At 47.0% G+C, this 15,432-nt stretch overlaps 1 protein-coding gene across 5 annotated transcripts in view; it reads right to left on the reverse strand.

Annotated features, from left to right (window-relative positions):
• LOC146835265 (HORMA domain-containing protein 1-like) overlaps positions 1 to 15,432 on the reverse strand; it is a 1,528,718-nt gene that overhangs the window by 411,615 nt on the left and 1,101,671 nt on the right. For all 5 annotated transcript variants that reach the window (XM_085602855.1, XM_085602849.1, XM_085602848.1 and 2 more), the window contains one exon: positions 10,754 to 10,802. In XM_085602855.1, coding sequence (XP_085458981.1) covers positions 10,754 to 10,802 — 49 coding nt within the window. The remainder of the gene's footprint in view (positions 1 to 10,753; positions 10,803 to 15,432) is intronic.

Consider the following 15,432-nt stretch of genomic DNA (forward strand, 5'->3'; position numbering starts at 1 on the left):
GACAGAAAGGATGTTCCTGCTGCGATGTTGGCAGGACGAGTCCACCAATGCAGCGCTTGAGCCATGCGGGGCGACACCACGACCTGATCGTTGAAGGAGCCTGAAACCTGGCGCCACTGGTTGTCTAACTCCTCTTGGATGATGCGACTTTTTAGTCTGCAGAGAGGGATCAAAGCGATGCATGAGGACGCCATTCCCAGAAAGGATTTTAATATGCGGACTGAAACTGACTGCTTTGCTGCGATGGAGCTCGCAAGCTGTAGAATCCGTTCTTGACGCTCTGCTGAAGCGAAGGCCATGGCTGTGCTCGTATTGATACAAGCGCCGAGAAAAGTCTTGCACGTAGTCGGTGCGAGTTGAGATTTCTGTACATTGACCGACAACCCCAGGGACTGGAACAGATCGAGACAGCGCTGGGTATCGAGGGCCGCCTGGTGGGAGGATTGAGCTTTGATGAGGCAATCGTCCAGGTAGGGGTATATCTGAATACCCTCTTGTCGTAAGTGAGCCACCACCGGGGCCAGGAATTTTGTAAAGACCCGCGGGGCTGAGCAGAGTCCGAAGGGTAGGACTTTGAATTGGTAGTCCCTGTGGCCCACTCGAAACCGCAGGTATTTCCTGTGACGTGGCAGAATGGGCACATGGAAATATGCGTCCTGCAGATCGATCGTTGTCATGTAGTCCTGTTGAGCAAAGAATTGGAGGATGTCCTTCAATGTGAGCATCCGAAAGGACTGAGTCTTGAGAAATTTGTTGAGCAATCTGAGATCGAGGATGGGACGCCATTCCCCTGATTTCTTTAGTATGAGGAAAAAACGGGAATAGAATCCCAACCCCCTCTGATATTTCGGAACCACTTCGATGGCACCCTTGTTCAACATTATTTGGATTTGTTTGAAAAGCTCTCTTAGATGGGCGGGTGGTGGCCCGGATGGAGGTGTGCGTGGAGGAACCTTCACAAACTCTAGGGCGTGGCCCCTTGAAATAATATCCAGGACCCAGCGGTCCGAAGTGATTAATGACCAGGTTGAAAAGAACTGGGAGATTTTTCCTCCAACAAGAACTTGAGGACAACTGGGAAAAGGAAGTTCTTTCCGTACAGAGTCACTGCTTCTTGGTTGAATTTCCTCTATAATTCGACTTTCCTCTGTATGACTTGTTAGTTTGCTGTCTGTAGGACTGCTGCGGTTGTGAATAGTACCGCTGTTGCCCTTGATTGTACGAGCGGTATTGGGACGAGGAGCCACGAAAGGATGATGATGAAGAGGTGCCGCGGCCGCGCGCACCTCGAAAGGGCTGCTTCTTAAACTGTAGAGTGCCGAGGGAACGAGCCGTATCCGTATCCTTTTTAATGGTCTGCAAGGCATCTTCTACATGCTGGCCGAATAATGACTCCCCGTCATATGGCATGTCCAAAATCTTAGCCTGGACCTCTTGCCGAAAAGAGGTTGATCGAAGCCAGCCCTGTCTTCTTAGGACGGCTGCTCCCGCCAATTGGCGAAAACCGGTGGATGCGATGTCAACAGAGCAGTCAATGATCTCGGATGACGCCCTCTCTCCCTCTTGTAGGATCTTCTGAGCTTCCGCTCTTGAATCCTCCGGTATAAGCTTGACCAATGCAGCCATGTCCGACCACATCTGTCTATCATAACGGCCGAGGATAGCCAAGGAATTTGCAGCTCGTACCGTTGTTGACGCCATGGTTGAAAACTTCTTGCCTATGGCATCCAGGCGGCGGCCGTCGCGGTCCGGAGGCGCCGACATTGGAGATGATGGGTTCTTGGAGCGGCGCTGTGCCGCTTGTGTGATCACTGAGTCCGGCTTAGGTTGAGACACCAAGCAGGCTGGGGAAGAATCCGGAGCTTTATATTTTTTCTCCAGGCGTGGGAGCACCGCCGGGATAGAATTAGGTGTCTTCATTAATTTTAAGCCTTCATTCCATATGAAGTCTATGATTGGCACCGCTCGTACTTGTTTCTGAGGCTGGGATTTGAAGTCATATAAGAAACAGTCCTCTTCCCTAACCACCATGGGAAGGTGAAAGCGTTGTGCTGCTCTCTCCATCAGCTGATGGAACCCTGTTATGTCGACAGGTGGCGAGTTGACTGGTGACCTTGGCGGTGATGCGGGCGAATTGATTTGGTAATCATCCCAGTCCGCCATAGAATCGTCCTCTGGGAGTTCGCCCTCTTCCGTATCCGGATTGTCCATATTATCATCTTCTGCATTGGAAGGCAGTGCAGGTGTTGTGGGCATGGGTATTGTTGGCAAGATAGGATGAGGTGGAACCTCAGATGGCGCTTCACGTGGAGTATTTTGAGGGGACGCTGGAAAACGACGATTATAGTCTTCCAACATATATTGAAGGTTGGAAACAAGCTGCACAGGAAGCTGCATCATAGGAACCGGAGCAGAGGGATCTTGTTCTTCTTCCTGTTCATAATAATCATCCTCCTCAGACTCTTGGCACTTTATATGGAGCTCCGAAGGACTATGAGCATCCCGAAAAAGAGACTGATCGCCCTCATCCGAATCGTCCTCATCCCCTGAGGGAAATAGTTGACGAGGTGGCCGTGGTCCAGGTGGTAACATAACTGGGTCTATCATGGCCTTACGACGTACCATCAAGCAGCTGTCCTCAGACCCCGTTGCTGGGGTTGACATTGGCACCAATGGCATTGTCACAAAATTTGACTCTACCGTCGTCGAGGCGACCGTCGACGAAGCAATCGTCGACGGAACTACCGTCGACGGGACTGTCGTCGCCGGGGTGACTGCCGTCGACGGGGTGACTTTCGTCGACGGTGTGGCTGTCGTCGAGGATTTCGTCGACGAGGATTTCGTCGACGAGGCTGTCGTCGACGGGGCTGTCGTCGACGGGGCTGTCGTCGACGGGGCTGTCGTCGACGAGGAAGATTTCCTCTTCTTCTTCTTATCCGTCGTCGACGGAGTTGTAGACGTCGACGGAAGCGCCAGCTTCCCAGTCGTTGACGAAGAAGTGAGTGGTATCGTCGACGAGACGGTTCTAAGAGACACACATACCACCGTCGACGGAGAAGACGTCGACGAAGTCATTGTCGTCGACGAAGGATATCTGCTCGATACCGTCGTCACCGTCGTCGACGAGGCTGATGAAGTAGCCGATCTCGTCGACGGAGGGGCCGTCGACGGGCCCGTCGACGGTTTTGAAAGTTTCTGACTGGAAACATGTGCTGACGGAGTCAAAGACGCCTGAGAGCTACGTCTCGGGGGCGCAGACGTGGAGACAGAGACTTTGCCTGTAGACACTTCCTCAAGGTGAAGTCTCTTCTTTTTCAGAAAAGGGGATGGCAAGTCCTGGACACTTCCACGCTTTGAGGAGACTCCTGTTTTGACAGAGGCTACACTTTCCACCTCAGAAAGGGGGTTGTCTGTGTACTTTAGTTTTTGAAGCCATATCAAAAGGCGACCTTCTCTATCTTTCAATGTTTTTTGAGAGAAAGTTCTGCAGATCTTACAGTTGGCCACCTTATGATCAGGATACAGACAATAAATACATTTCTCATGGGGATCCTCAGAGAAAAGTCTTGACTTTCCGCAAGATGAACAAGGACGGAAAAGAGATTTCTTACTTGCAGACATGATGAGAGATAAAAAACCTCAAACCAGATGAAGAACTGAGCAGAGCTCAGGGAGACTCCCTTCACACGACGTGCGGTAGAAAATCTGAGGGCCTGAGCCTCTGAGGAGAAGGTTCTAGAGGGTGCTAGCGCCTGATTGGCTGCAGTTTGGACTATAAAGTGACAGTGATATGTTAGAAAAGTGATTCTTTTTCTCAATGCTTTCCTATGTCTCAATGCTATCCTATGGTATTTTTAACTTGATATGTTATTTGAACTATATATATATGTTTATTTGGGTATGTATATACTCTTATGTGGTTAGGTATGTGTATATGTATATATACATGATACTTATTGCTTTTTATATATACCGTGGGACTCCCACTTCGACGACGGGGAATATTCAAGCATGTGAATCTATGAAAGACACCCCAAATACTGGAGAAGTACCTTTACTACAGTGATCTAATGAGCAACTAGAGTGCTACCATTCAGAATTTATGGAAAATGTGTGACACATCTGAATGCCTTCTTGATGGAAGCAAAGTATACAAGCATTGAAAATGCAATAGGTCTCGCCCTCGTTTAAGTTAAAGCAATTCTGTTTCAAACTTTCATGTACATACCATGCATATGTATGCATATATGTATATGTATGCATGCATTTATATTTATATAGATATGCAGATTATATTTATATGTTTATATATTTATATATATATACACATACATATATATAAATGCATATGTATATATATGCATATATATATTTGCATATGTGTGCATGTATAGAGAGGTAGAGAGGTAGAGGTGTATAGGTAGAGGTGTAGAGGTAGAGAGGTAGAGGTAGAGAAGTAGAGAGAGAGGTAGAGAGGTAGAGAGTAGAGAGTGAGTAATAGAGAGTAGAGTGAGTAGTAGAGAGTAGTAGAGAAAGTATCAGATAGTGAGTAGTAGAGAGTAGTAGAGTGAGTAGTAGAGAGAGTAGTAGAGAGTAGTAGAGAGTAGTAGAGAGTGAGTAGTAGAGAGTGAGTAGTAGAGAGTAGTAGAGAGTGAGTAGCTGAGAGAGAGTATTAGAGAGTAGTAGAGAGTGAGTAGCAGAGAGTAGTAGAGAGTAGTAGAGAGTGAGTAGTAGAGAGTAGTAGAGAGCAGTAGAGAGTGAGTAGTAGAGAGTGAGTAGTAGAGAGAGAGAGTAGTAGAGAGTAGTAGAGTAGTAGACAGTAGTGAAGTAGTAGAGAGTGAGTAGTAGAGAGTAGTAGAGAGTGAGTAGTAGAGTGAGTACTAGAGAGTAGTAGAGAGTGAGTAGCAGAGAGCAAGTACTAGAGAGTGTGTTGTAGAGAGTGAGTAGTAGAGTAGTAGAGAGTGAGTAGTAGAGAGAGAGTAGTAGAGAGTGAGAAGTAGAGAGAGTAGTAGAGAGTGAGTAGTAGAGTGAGTAGTAGAGTGAGTAGTAGAGAGTAGTTGAGAGCGAGTTGTAGAGAATGAGTAGTGGAGAGTGAGCAGTAGAGTAGTAGAGAGTGAGTAGCAGAGAGTGAGTATTAGAGAGTGAGTAGTAGAGAGTAGCAGAGTGAGTAGTAGAGAGTGAGTAGTAGAGAGAGAGTAGTAGACAGTGAGTGGTAGAGAGTAGGAGAGAGTAGTAGAGTGTGTAGTAGAGAGTGAGTAGTAGAGCGAGTAGTAGAGAGTAGTAGAGTAGTAGAGAGTGAGTAGTAGAGAGTGAGTAGCATAGAGAGTAGTAGAGAGTGAGTAGTAGAGAGTAGTAGAGAGCAAGTAGTAGAGAGTGAGTAGTAGAGAGTGAGGAGTAGAGAGTGAATAGTAGAGAGTGAGTAGTAGAGAGAGAGTAGTAGAGAGTGAGTAGTAGAGAATAGTAGAGTGCGTAGTAGAGAGTGAGTAGTAGAGAGTAGTAGTGAGAGAGTAGTAGAGAGTGAGTAGTAGAGAGAGAGAAGTAGAGAGTGAGTGGTAGAGAGCAGCAGAGAGTAGTAGAGTGAGTAGTAGAGAGTAGTAGAGAGTGAGTAGTAGAGAGTGAATAGTAGAGAGTAGTAGTAGAGAGTAGTAGAGAGAGAGAGTAGTAGAGAGTGCGTAGTAGAGTAGTAGAGAGTGAGTGGTAGAGAGTAGTAGAGTGAGTAGTAGAGAGTGAGTAGTAGAGAGTGAATAGTAGAGAGTAGTAGAGAGTGAGTAGTAGAGAGAGTAGTAGTAGACAGTGAGTAGTAGAGCGTGAGTAGTAGAGAGTGAGTAGTAGAGAGTGAGTAGTAGAGAGTAGTAACGAGTAGTAGAGAGTGAGTAGTAGAGTAGTAGAGAGTGAGTAGTTGAGAGTGAGTAGTAGAGAGTGAGTAGTAGAGAGTAACTAGTAGAGCGAGAGTAGTAGAGAGTAGTAGAGTAAGTAGTAGAGTAGTAGAGAGTAGTCAGTCAGTGTCAGTCAGTGTCAGTCAGTGTCAGTCAGTGAGTCAGTCAGTGTCAGTCAATCAGTGTCAGTCCGTGTCAGTCAATCAGTGTCAGTCAGTCAGTGTCAGTCAATCAGTGTCAGTCAGTGTGAATCAGTGTCAGTCAGTGTCAGTCAGTCAGTCAGTGTCAGTCAATCAGTGTCAGTCAGTGTCAGTCAATCTGTGTCAGTCAGTGTCAATCAGTCAGTGTCAGTCAGTCAGTGTCAATCAGTCAGTGTCAGCTAGAGCAGCTCTGCTGACCTGGTTCTCTGGCTCTAAAGCAGCTCTGCTGACCTGGTTCTCTCTCTCTAAAGCAGCTCTGCTGACCTGGTTTCTCTGGCTCTAGAGCAGCTCTGCTGACCTTGTTCTTATGCTACAGAGCAGCTTTGCTGATCTAGTTCTCTGGCTCTACAACAGCTCTGCTGACCTGGTTCTCTGGCTCTAAAGCAGCTCCGCTGGCCCAGTTCTATGGCTCTGAAGCAGTTCTGCTGAAATGGTTCTCTGGCTCTAGAGCAGCTCTGCTGACCTGGTTCTCTCCCTCTAAAGCAGCTCTACTGACCTGGTTTCTCTGGCTCTGCAGCAGCTCTGCAGACCTGGTTCTCTGGCTCTAGTAGAGAGTAGTAGAGAGTGAGTACTAGAGAGTAGTAGAGAGCGAGTAGCAGAGAGCAAGTACTAGAGAGTGTGTTGTAGAGAGTGAGTAGTAGAGTAGTAGAGAGAGAGTAGTAGAGAGTGAGAAGTAGAGAGAGTAGTAGAGTAGTAGAGAGTGAGTAGTAAAGTGAGTAGTAGAGAGTAGTTGAGAGCGAGTTGTAGAGAATGAGTAGTGGAGAGTGAGCAGTAGAGTAGTAGAGAGTGAGTAGCAGAGAGTGAGTAGTACAGAGTAAGTAGTGAGAGTAGCAGAGTGAGTAGTAGAGAGTGAGTAGTAGAGAGAGAGTAGTAGACAGTGAGTGGTAGAGAGTAGAAGAGAGTAGTAGAGTGTGTAGTAGAGAGTGAGTAGTAGAGCGAGTAGTAGACCTGGTTCTCTGGCTCTAGAGCAGCTCTGCTGACCTTGTTGTTATGCTACAGAGCAGCTCTGCTGATCTAGTTCTCTGGCTCTACAACAGCTCTGCTGACCTGGTTCTCTGGCTCTAAAGCAGCTCCGCTGACCCAGTTCTATGACTCTGAAGCAGTTCTGCTGAAATGGTTCTCTGGCTCTAGAGCAGCTCTGCTGACCTGGTTCTCTCCCTCTAAAGCAGCTCTACTGACCTGGTTTCTCTGGCTCTGCAGAAGCTCTGCAGACCTGGTTCTCTGGCTCTAGAGCAGCTCTGTTGACTTGGTTCTTAGGCTCTAGAGCAGCTCTACTGACCTGGTTCTCTGGCTCTAAAGCAGCTCTGCTGACCTGGTTTTATGGCTCTAAAGCAGCTCTGCTGAGTTGGTTCTCTGGCTCTAGAGTAGCTCTGCTGACCTGGTTCTCTGGCTCTAAAGCAGCTCTGCTAACCTGGTTCTCTAGCTCTAAAGCAGCTCTGCTGACCTGGTTCTCTGGCTCTAAAGCAGCTCTGCTGGTCTGTTTCTCTGGCTCTAAAGCAGCTCTGCTGACCTGGTTCTCTCCCTCTCAAGCAGCTCTGCTGACCTGGTTTCTCTGGCTCTACAGCAGCTCTGCTGACCTGGTTCTCTGGCTCTAGAGCAGCTCTGCTGACCTAGTTCTTAGGCTCTAGAGCAACTCTGCTGACCTGGTTCTCTGGCTCTACAGCAGCTCTGCTGACCTGGTTTTCTGCACTCACGATGCACGCACCGACTTCGCGAAAATATATTTAAAAATAATATAAGTTTATTATAAGTACAAATATATTATTTTGATGAATATCTTACATAAACTCTTGTCTTAATATGTATATTAAAGACACATACATAACATTTTGGAACATAATTTTTTTTTGCGGGAGTCGCGCACCCAGCGCACCCCAGCACGTATATGATGTCACGCGGGACCCGCAACCGTGCAAACTTCTCGTACCGTAATGCGCATGTGTCGCAAATGCGCAGGAGCAGGAGTCGCAGACTAGTCGCATACCAATCGCGCATATCACGTGATATTAAATGTATATGATGTAACTGAAAAACACGCAGCCGTCGCACACCATACGCGGATCCTTCATGACTTTTCTAAAATAGCGGCTAGAATGCGCGCACCCACCGTGATGTGTACACTTTGAGTGCGCGACTCCGAACAAAATTGGAATTTTTTTTTAAAGAAAATAATATAAATATATTAAAATAAAAAATGAAAACAAGAAAATGAATCAATATTTCTTTTTTTTTTTTCAAGAACAGATTTTATTAAGCAATTGCATTACAGTTGCTGAGCCCTGACCTCCAGGTACGTCAGCCAGGCAGGTGTATCACAATAACAACATCACAATCCGTTTTGTTTTACTGTTAAACTAAGAACATGCTACTCCTACTTTCAAACCTATACTATCCCCCCACCCTCCTTTCCCCCCCAATATTTCAGTTTTAATAAAAAAAATATATATAATGTTATTTAATGAATAAAATATTGATAAATAAACAGTTAAAAAACTGTAGATAATCAGTACAAAAAAAATAGATATAACTACTATCACACTTAAAAGTTAGCATTTAAATAACCTTTGAAATTCACTGAAAAAAACATAGGTTTCAGGGGTGTTATAGTTAGCTGTCCATTTCACTCATACTCTGTATTTTACAGTGAGTGATGAAAGGTTATACTAGTGTATGATGAGGTGTATCAGATTGTCAAGTGGATGGTGTCATCAGTGATGTCATTTGAGATGTCTTTAGTGATGTCATCAGTGAAGTCACTGACCATGTCATGAATGATGCAATATGTGACATCATCAGCAGTGCATTGCGGGCGCGTGAGTTATAGTTAGCAGAACTAACTATAACGGAGGAATTTCTATGGTTTTGTATGAGTGAAATGGGCAGCTAACTATAACACCTATGGTTTTTTCTGTGAATATATATATATATATATGTGTATCCCGCTAGAAGGCGAACAACAGGTTGGACCAGGAATCGCCCAAACTGCTAAGTATTTGTCAATGTGTATTCATAACCTTCTTAATCAGTCATCCTCAGGATTATATGGGTTTACACAAATTAAATAGTCCATGCCAGATTGCTTAGTTTTAGGCATCAGTAAATCTTCTCGTGGAAGACACCAAGCTCTCTTTCTAGCTCGCTCTCAGAAAGTCTAGCAATTAGATCATTTGTCTATTGGAAGTAGCCTTTCCTGAATTTACACTTTCTACAACAAGCTCACCAATTGTATAGATGGACAATTGTTATGCAAACTGCACTAACCAAGCAAATACAAAAAGGAGAATACTTACCCTGATGCTGCTGATGAATACGATCAGCAAGATAACTAACAACATATTATACACAGGAATAGAAGTTTATTTAAAACGTTTTTGTCATTTTTTCTTTTACTCTAAACCATTTTAAATGGATCAGAATCTCACACAGCCCCACAACCAGGTACAAGTGCATACTCCCTGCCACCCTGACCCTTAATTTCCAGTTTGGAACAACTAACCCCTACTTCTTTAGGGAAAGAAATGAGATGGAGGGCCAGAGGGAGGGAAGGTTTTCACCATTAGGACTGCCAAGCAAGAGGCAAAATCACTCTAAGCTCTACAGCTGGTAAATGCTGAACTGACTGGAGGTCATCACAAAGAATTGATACTGATTTTTAATTTGGCTCATCATATATTAAGACATTTTCAGAGGGCTTGCTTTTGTGCCAACTGAGATCCAGTTATATTTAAATTAAAATTGGGCTAAAAAAGTTAGGGTATTTTCAATTTTTATTTTTATTTTACTTATAACAAGTGCTGATTACATCAAGATACTGTGGTACTGTTGTTCAGGCTGAATTGTTCCAGGTGCCGTGTAAGGCAATACATGCATACATAGATGAAAGGAGAAATACAGTTCTATGCAAACTACCATCCCTTCACCCACGCTCAAAAGGTGAAGGTATCCTAGTCTAATCGGGCATCAAAACCATTAGGCATAATAAAAAGAGACAATACCTAGAGAAACAACCAACGCAGCTCATCCTCCCGTCCCACCCCCATCCCATCCCCAAGAAAGATATGAGCTGTGTCTCCCAACTGGAGGTCCACAGCACACAAAGAGCAAGCCGAGCAAAGGGGCTAAGCAAAGAGGTTTATGAGTGCCTCTACTTGTATTCCAAAAAAGACAGCTTTTCTGTAACTCAAGCTGTACGTCACACACTTGAGACTCATTGTGATTGCATTAGATTTTCTGAGATGCTTGTGGGAGGATCCCTCATAGAAGACAAATAAGACACATGTGATGGAACAAATAAAATGTGATTGTTCCTGACTGGATTTCAGGAGCATTATAAGGGGATTGTTTATACTGTATCATATCACTCCAAGTGACATGACAATTAAGCATATGGTCAGTATATCTGTGCATAAATGGTACAAATTCTATGTCTGGACCACAAAGCTCATAGTGTTATCAAACTCAAGCAATATACATTTTCAATACTTTGTTTCCCCCAAAGATCCAATTTTAGTTAAATTTAGGCCTTAAAGTATTACTCCAAGATGTATTTTAATACATAGCTTGAGGCACTTATTATCATTTGGTTTGATTGTTTCAAGGTCACTGGATTATGATTAGAAAGATAACATGGCATACACACAAGCCAAGAACAAACATATAATCAGTGAAACCACTTACCAGAAGCTCTTTCTGCATCCTGTGTACATTCTTCTAGACAGCCGAGTACCTTCCAGTATAGAAAGAATAATTATTTTGATATTTTTCAGCACAGGGGGTACACAGCATTATTAATTTGCTTTATTCTAAATGTTTTTGTGCTCCAAAGTATCTATTTAACAACTTGCACGTAAAAATCAACTTTCTTAATGTTGTATGAAAAGGAATTTTTTTTTAACCTATCATACTAGTACTTCTTCACTGGTATCTTCATTGAAGAACAAGTTACTTACCTTCGGTAACGATATATCTGTAAGAAACATAGGTTAGTTATAGATTCCTTACCGTAGAATAACCCCTAGGCGTCACACTAGATCCGGAAAGTTTTTCGTCAGCAGTACCCCTGCGCGTCGGTCGACTCTGCGTTTGTCAGTGTCGTGGTCGCCGGGATGACGTCGCGGTAGCTACATAGACGCTGCCCTCGTGCACTGACGTCAGTTCTGTACACGACTTTCCACACCAGAAGTGCAGAGCTATGCTAGACACTGACCGCTGGTGCAGAAAACTAGGGCCCTCAAAGGATGTCCTTAACCCTAGAAGTATGTTCGCAGAACGGGGAGGATGGGTGGAGCGGTAAGGAATCTATAACTAACCCATGTTTCTTACAGATATATTGTTACCGAAGGTAAATAAGTTGTTCATCTGAATGAAACAGTTAATTACAGATTCCTTACCTTAGAATACATACCCCAGCAATACCAACCCCGGAGGTGGATCTTAGAACCAAGTTCACACCAGAAAGTCCTGGAGAACAGAACGGCCAAAGCAGCCGTCTCTCCGGACTTGGCTGTCCAGGCAGTAGTATTTTGTAAATGTGTGCAGCGATGCCCAAGTAGCTGCCTGACAGATGATATTTAAGGGGACTCCTTGTCCCAAAGCACTATAAGCTGCCTTCACCCTGGTGGAATGGGCACGCAGCCCCACTGGAGGCTCCTACTTAGCCAAAGAATAGCACAGAACAACCCACCTGGAGATGGTCCGTTTGTGCATGGCCCAACCTTTCTTAGCGCCCACGTCACCAACAAAGAGCTGGTCGTCCACCCAGAATTGTTTGGTGCGATCCAAGTAGAAAGAAAGTGTACATTTTGGATCCAGATGGTGGAGCCTCTCTTCCTCTTTCGAAGGATGCGGAGGCGGAAAGAAGGTGGGCAAAGTGATGGTTTGGTCAATGTGGAAAGAAGTAACCACCTTGGGAAGAAAGAAAGGTCTAGTTCTTAGGATGACCTTGTCCGGATGGACAGCTAGAAAGGGAGCCTTAGAAGACAGAGCTTGCAGCTCACTCCCCCTACGTGCAGAGGTGATGGCCACCAGAAAGGCAGTTCTCAAAGAGAGAAGTCTGAGAGGACAGTTATGCAGTGGCTCAAAGGGAGTGCACCTAAGTTCTGTAAGAACCAAGTGCAAGTCCCACTGGGGCATTACGAAGGGAACAGGAGGAACAAGAGAAATAAGGCCCTTCAGAAATCTATTTACAACCAGGGACTTGAAAAGAGAAGGCTGATCAGGTAGCCTGAGAAAGGCTGAAATGGCCGAGAGGTAGCCCTTAAGAGTGCTCAGAGCAGAGCCCTTCAGGGCCAAAGAAAGGAGGAACAGGAGAACCTCAGAAAGAGGGGCAGAAAGGGGATCCACAGCCTTTGCTGTGCACCATGCCACAAATGTATTCCATCGGCAGGCGTATACCGTCTTAGTGGAGGGACGCCTGGCTGCCAAGATTACATCACAGACTTTGGGTGGCAGGTCAAACGACATCAACTGCCGCCACTCAACCCCCACACAAGGAGGTGGAGGCTAGACAGGTTCGGGTGGAGGACCGTCCCCTGCTGCTGCGACAGAAGATCCGTCCGAAGAGGCAGTCGGATCGGAGGATCGATGGCCATGTTGAGCAGCTCGGGATACCAGACTCTTCGTGCCCAATACGGAGTCACAAGAATGACTTGGGCCCGGTCGTGCTTGATCTTATTCAGCACTCTAGGCAGGAGCGGTATAGGCGGAAAGGGGTATAGAAGACCGCAACTCCACTCATGACTAAGAGCGTCGCCTAACGAGTGCCGCCCTGGAAATTCCAATCCACAGAATTGCTGACATTGCGCGTTCTCTTCGGTGGCAAATAGATCTAACCAAGGCTCTCCCCACTGCTGAAAGAGACCTTGCACCACCTCCGAGTGAAGACGCCATTCGTGATCTATCATGCACCTGCGGCTAAGTTCGTCCACCCTGGCATTCAGTGAACCTGCCAGGTGTTGAAATCCCAGAGATATGCCCTGATGTTCCAGCCATGTCCAGAGGAGGAGGGCCTCTTGACATGGGGTCCATGACCCCACCCGGCCCTGTTTGTTGCAGAACCACATAGCGGGGGTGTTGTCCGTGAACACCTGCACTACTCTTCCCCGGACAGAGGGAAGGAATGCTTTGAGTGCAAGACGGATCGCCTGAAGCTCTAGAAGGTTTTTTTTTAAATTCTTTTTATTGACTTTTTCAATAACAAACTTAAAACATTGCTTCACACTGCTATGTACGCATCGTGGACAATGGCGACAAGCTCCCCCCCCAACAAGGCACAGGGTGCGCAATGTACAGGACATCAAGGCAGTCTCACATGACAATCCACGCTTCAACCAACCGGCTATCTGCCTCATCTGCCCATCTGGGTATCCCACCTCGACAGCCACCAACCCGCCCCACGAGTAGCAGCAAATATTAACGTTTCCCCCCCATCCGAGGGGAAAGCAACGTGTTATAGCATTTGTAGCGGGGTTTGCTCCAGCCAGTGTATGAAGGGCTCCCAGATGTCTCTGGGTCTGGACCGCGCCGGCATAAGCTCCCAGTACAGGGCTAACTGGGTTTGGCAGTAAACAGCGCTTTGAATCCATACCTTAATGTGAGGTGATGTGCCCGCCCCCCAGTGTATAGCAACCTGTCGCTTGGCCAATAATAATAGCATTGCTGGCAGTTTACGGTGTTTGGGCTTAATCATGTGTAAAATCCCCAGTAGTGCAACCTGGGGAGTGCAGGGAATCAGTAGGCCCGTGATAGTGCATATTATCTCCAGCACCCTTGTCCAGAACAACGCTATTTCAGTACAGCCCCACGCCATATGCATAAAGGTGGCCCCCGGTGCATGACAGCGCCAGCATTCATCGGTATCCCTTAGACCCATGCGGTGCAACCGTCTTGGTGTGCGGTAAAGCATGTGTATGTACTTGAAGTGGATCAGGCGCAGCCTGTAGTTGGGGGATAGAAGCTCAAGCTGCCGACAGCACAGATCCCAGTGTACATCAGAAATTTCAGCTCCCAATTCCGCCTCCCACACGCCCCGCGCCGCCGGGAGCATCACGGGGTGGTTAGCCTGCATTCGCACATACAGTCTGGAGACCAGCTTGCGGCCAGAATCCACGGACAACACATTCTCCAGAGCAAGCAGATCCGGCGGTGGCGCCGGGAAAGTGGGGAACAACCTACGACTTGAGTTGCGGAGCTGGTAATACAGAAGCGTGTCTAGTAGCGTCGGTGTCTCCGATCCACACATCTGCTCCATCGTTAGGAAGGCGTTGCTCGGAAATAGATCGCCTCTAGTGTGGAGGCCCAGCTCCGCGGCTCGCCCCCCGGTTCGCATAGCCTGCAGCGACGGCCACATCGGGTTCCCACGCAGGGGCACCGAGCGGGTATAAAGCACATCTAAGCCGGCCCTGCTTCGCAAACCATTCCAGGCCCACCTGAGCGCGTGCACCGGGTCGATTTCTGTGCACCGTCGGACATGCGGCGCGTATAGGGCAACCGCCAGCGGCAGCGGTGCCGCCCTGTCGGTCTCGATCGCCATGTGCGGTTGAAACGGTGTGGGGTGCGCCCAGTAATGCAAGAACTGTGCCTGTGCACAGTATGCATATAAGGAGAAGTCTGGCGCAGCCAGGCCACCCTGCCTTTGTGGGAGAGTGAGGGTCTCCCAGGAAACCCTCGGCTGCTTTCCCCCCCACGCCAACTCCACCATCAATGATCGCAGTCGTCGCAGAAAGTGTGCGGTAAGGGGCAGCGGGATATTCGCAAATAAGTAAAGGAGTTTAGGCAGGATCACCATTTTTGCCACAGCAATCCGGCCAGCCAGCGAGAGGGGCAAATGCTTCCAGCGGCCAACTCTCTCCTCCACCCAGCCGGTCACCCGCCCATAGTTTTCTGTCCAGATCTGCTGCATATCTGTGCTCACCCAGATCCCCAGGTATCGCACCGGCCCAGTCGCCCATTTCAGCGGGCAATCCGGGGTAAAGCGGGGAGTCCCGGTGGTCAAGGGCAGAATGACTGATTTCTCCCAATTGATAGTGGCACCTGACAGCCGTCCATAGTCCAGTAGTTCTTGTGTCAGAGGGGAGAGGTTGACCTGAGGATCAGAAACATACAGTGTAACATCATCAGCATATAGCGATATGGTCAGCGCCCTTGACGAGAAGCCAATGCCCCTGGCCGCATGATGTTGTCTAATACGGGCAGCCAGAGGTTCCGTGGCAATGGCAAACAGCAGAGGTGACAGGGGGCAGCCCTGTCTCGTGCCTCTCCGAATGGCAAAAGGCTCAGAGATCAACCCATTGACCCTTACCCTTGCAGTAATGTCTGTATAAAGTAGTCGTATGTAACCGATAAAGGCCTCGCTCACC

Source organism: Triturus cristatus, chromosome 4_2 (genome assembly GCF_964204655.1).
Source record: "Triturus cristatus chromosome 4_2, aTriCri1.1, whole genome shotgun sequence".
Classification (NCBI taxonomy): domain Eukaryota; kingdom Metazoa; phylum Chordata; class Amphibia; order Caudata; family Salamandridae; genus Triturus; species Triturus cristatus.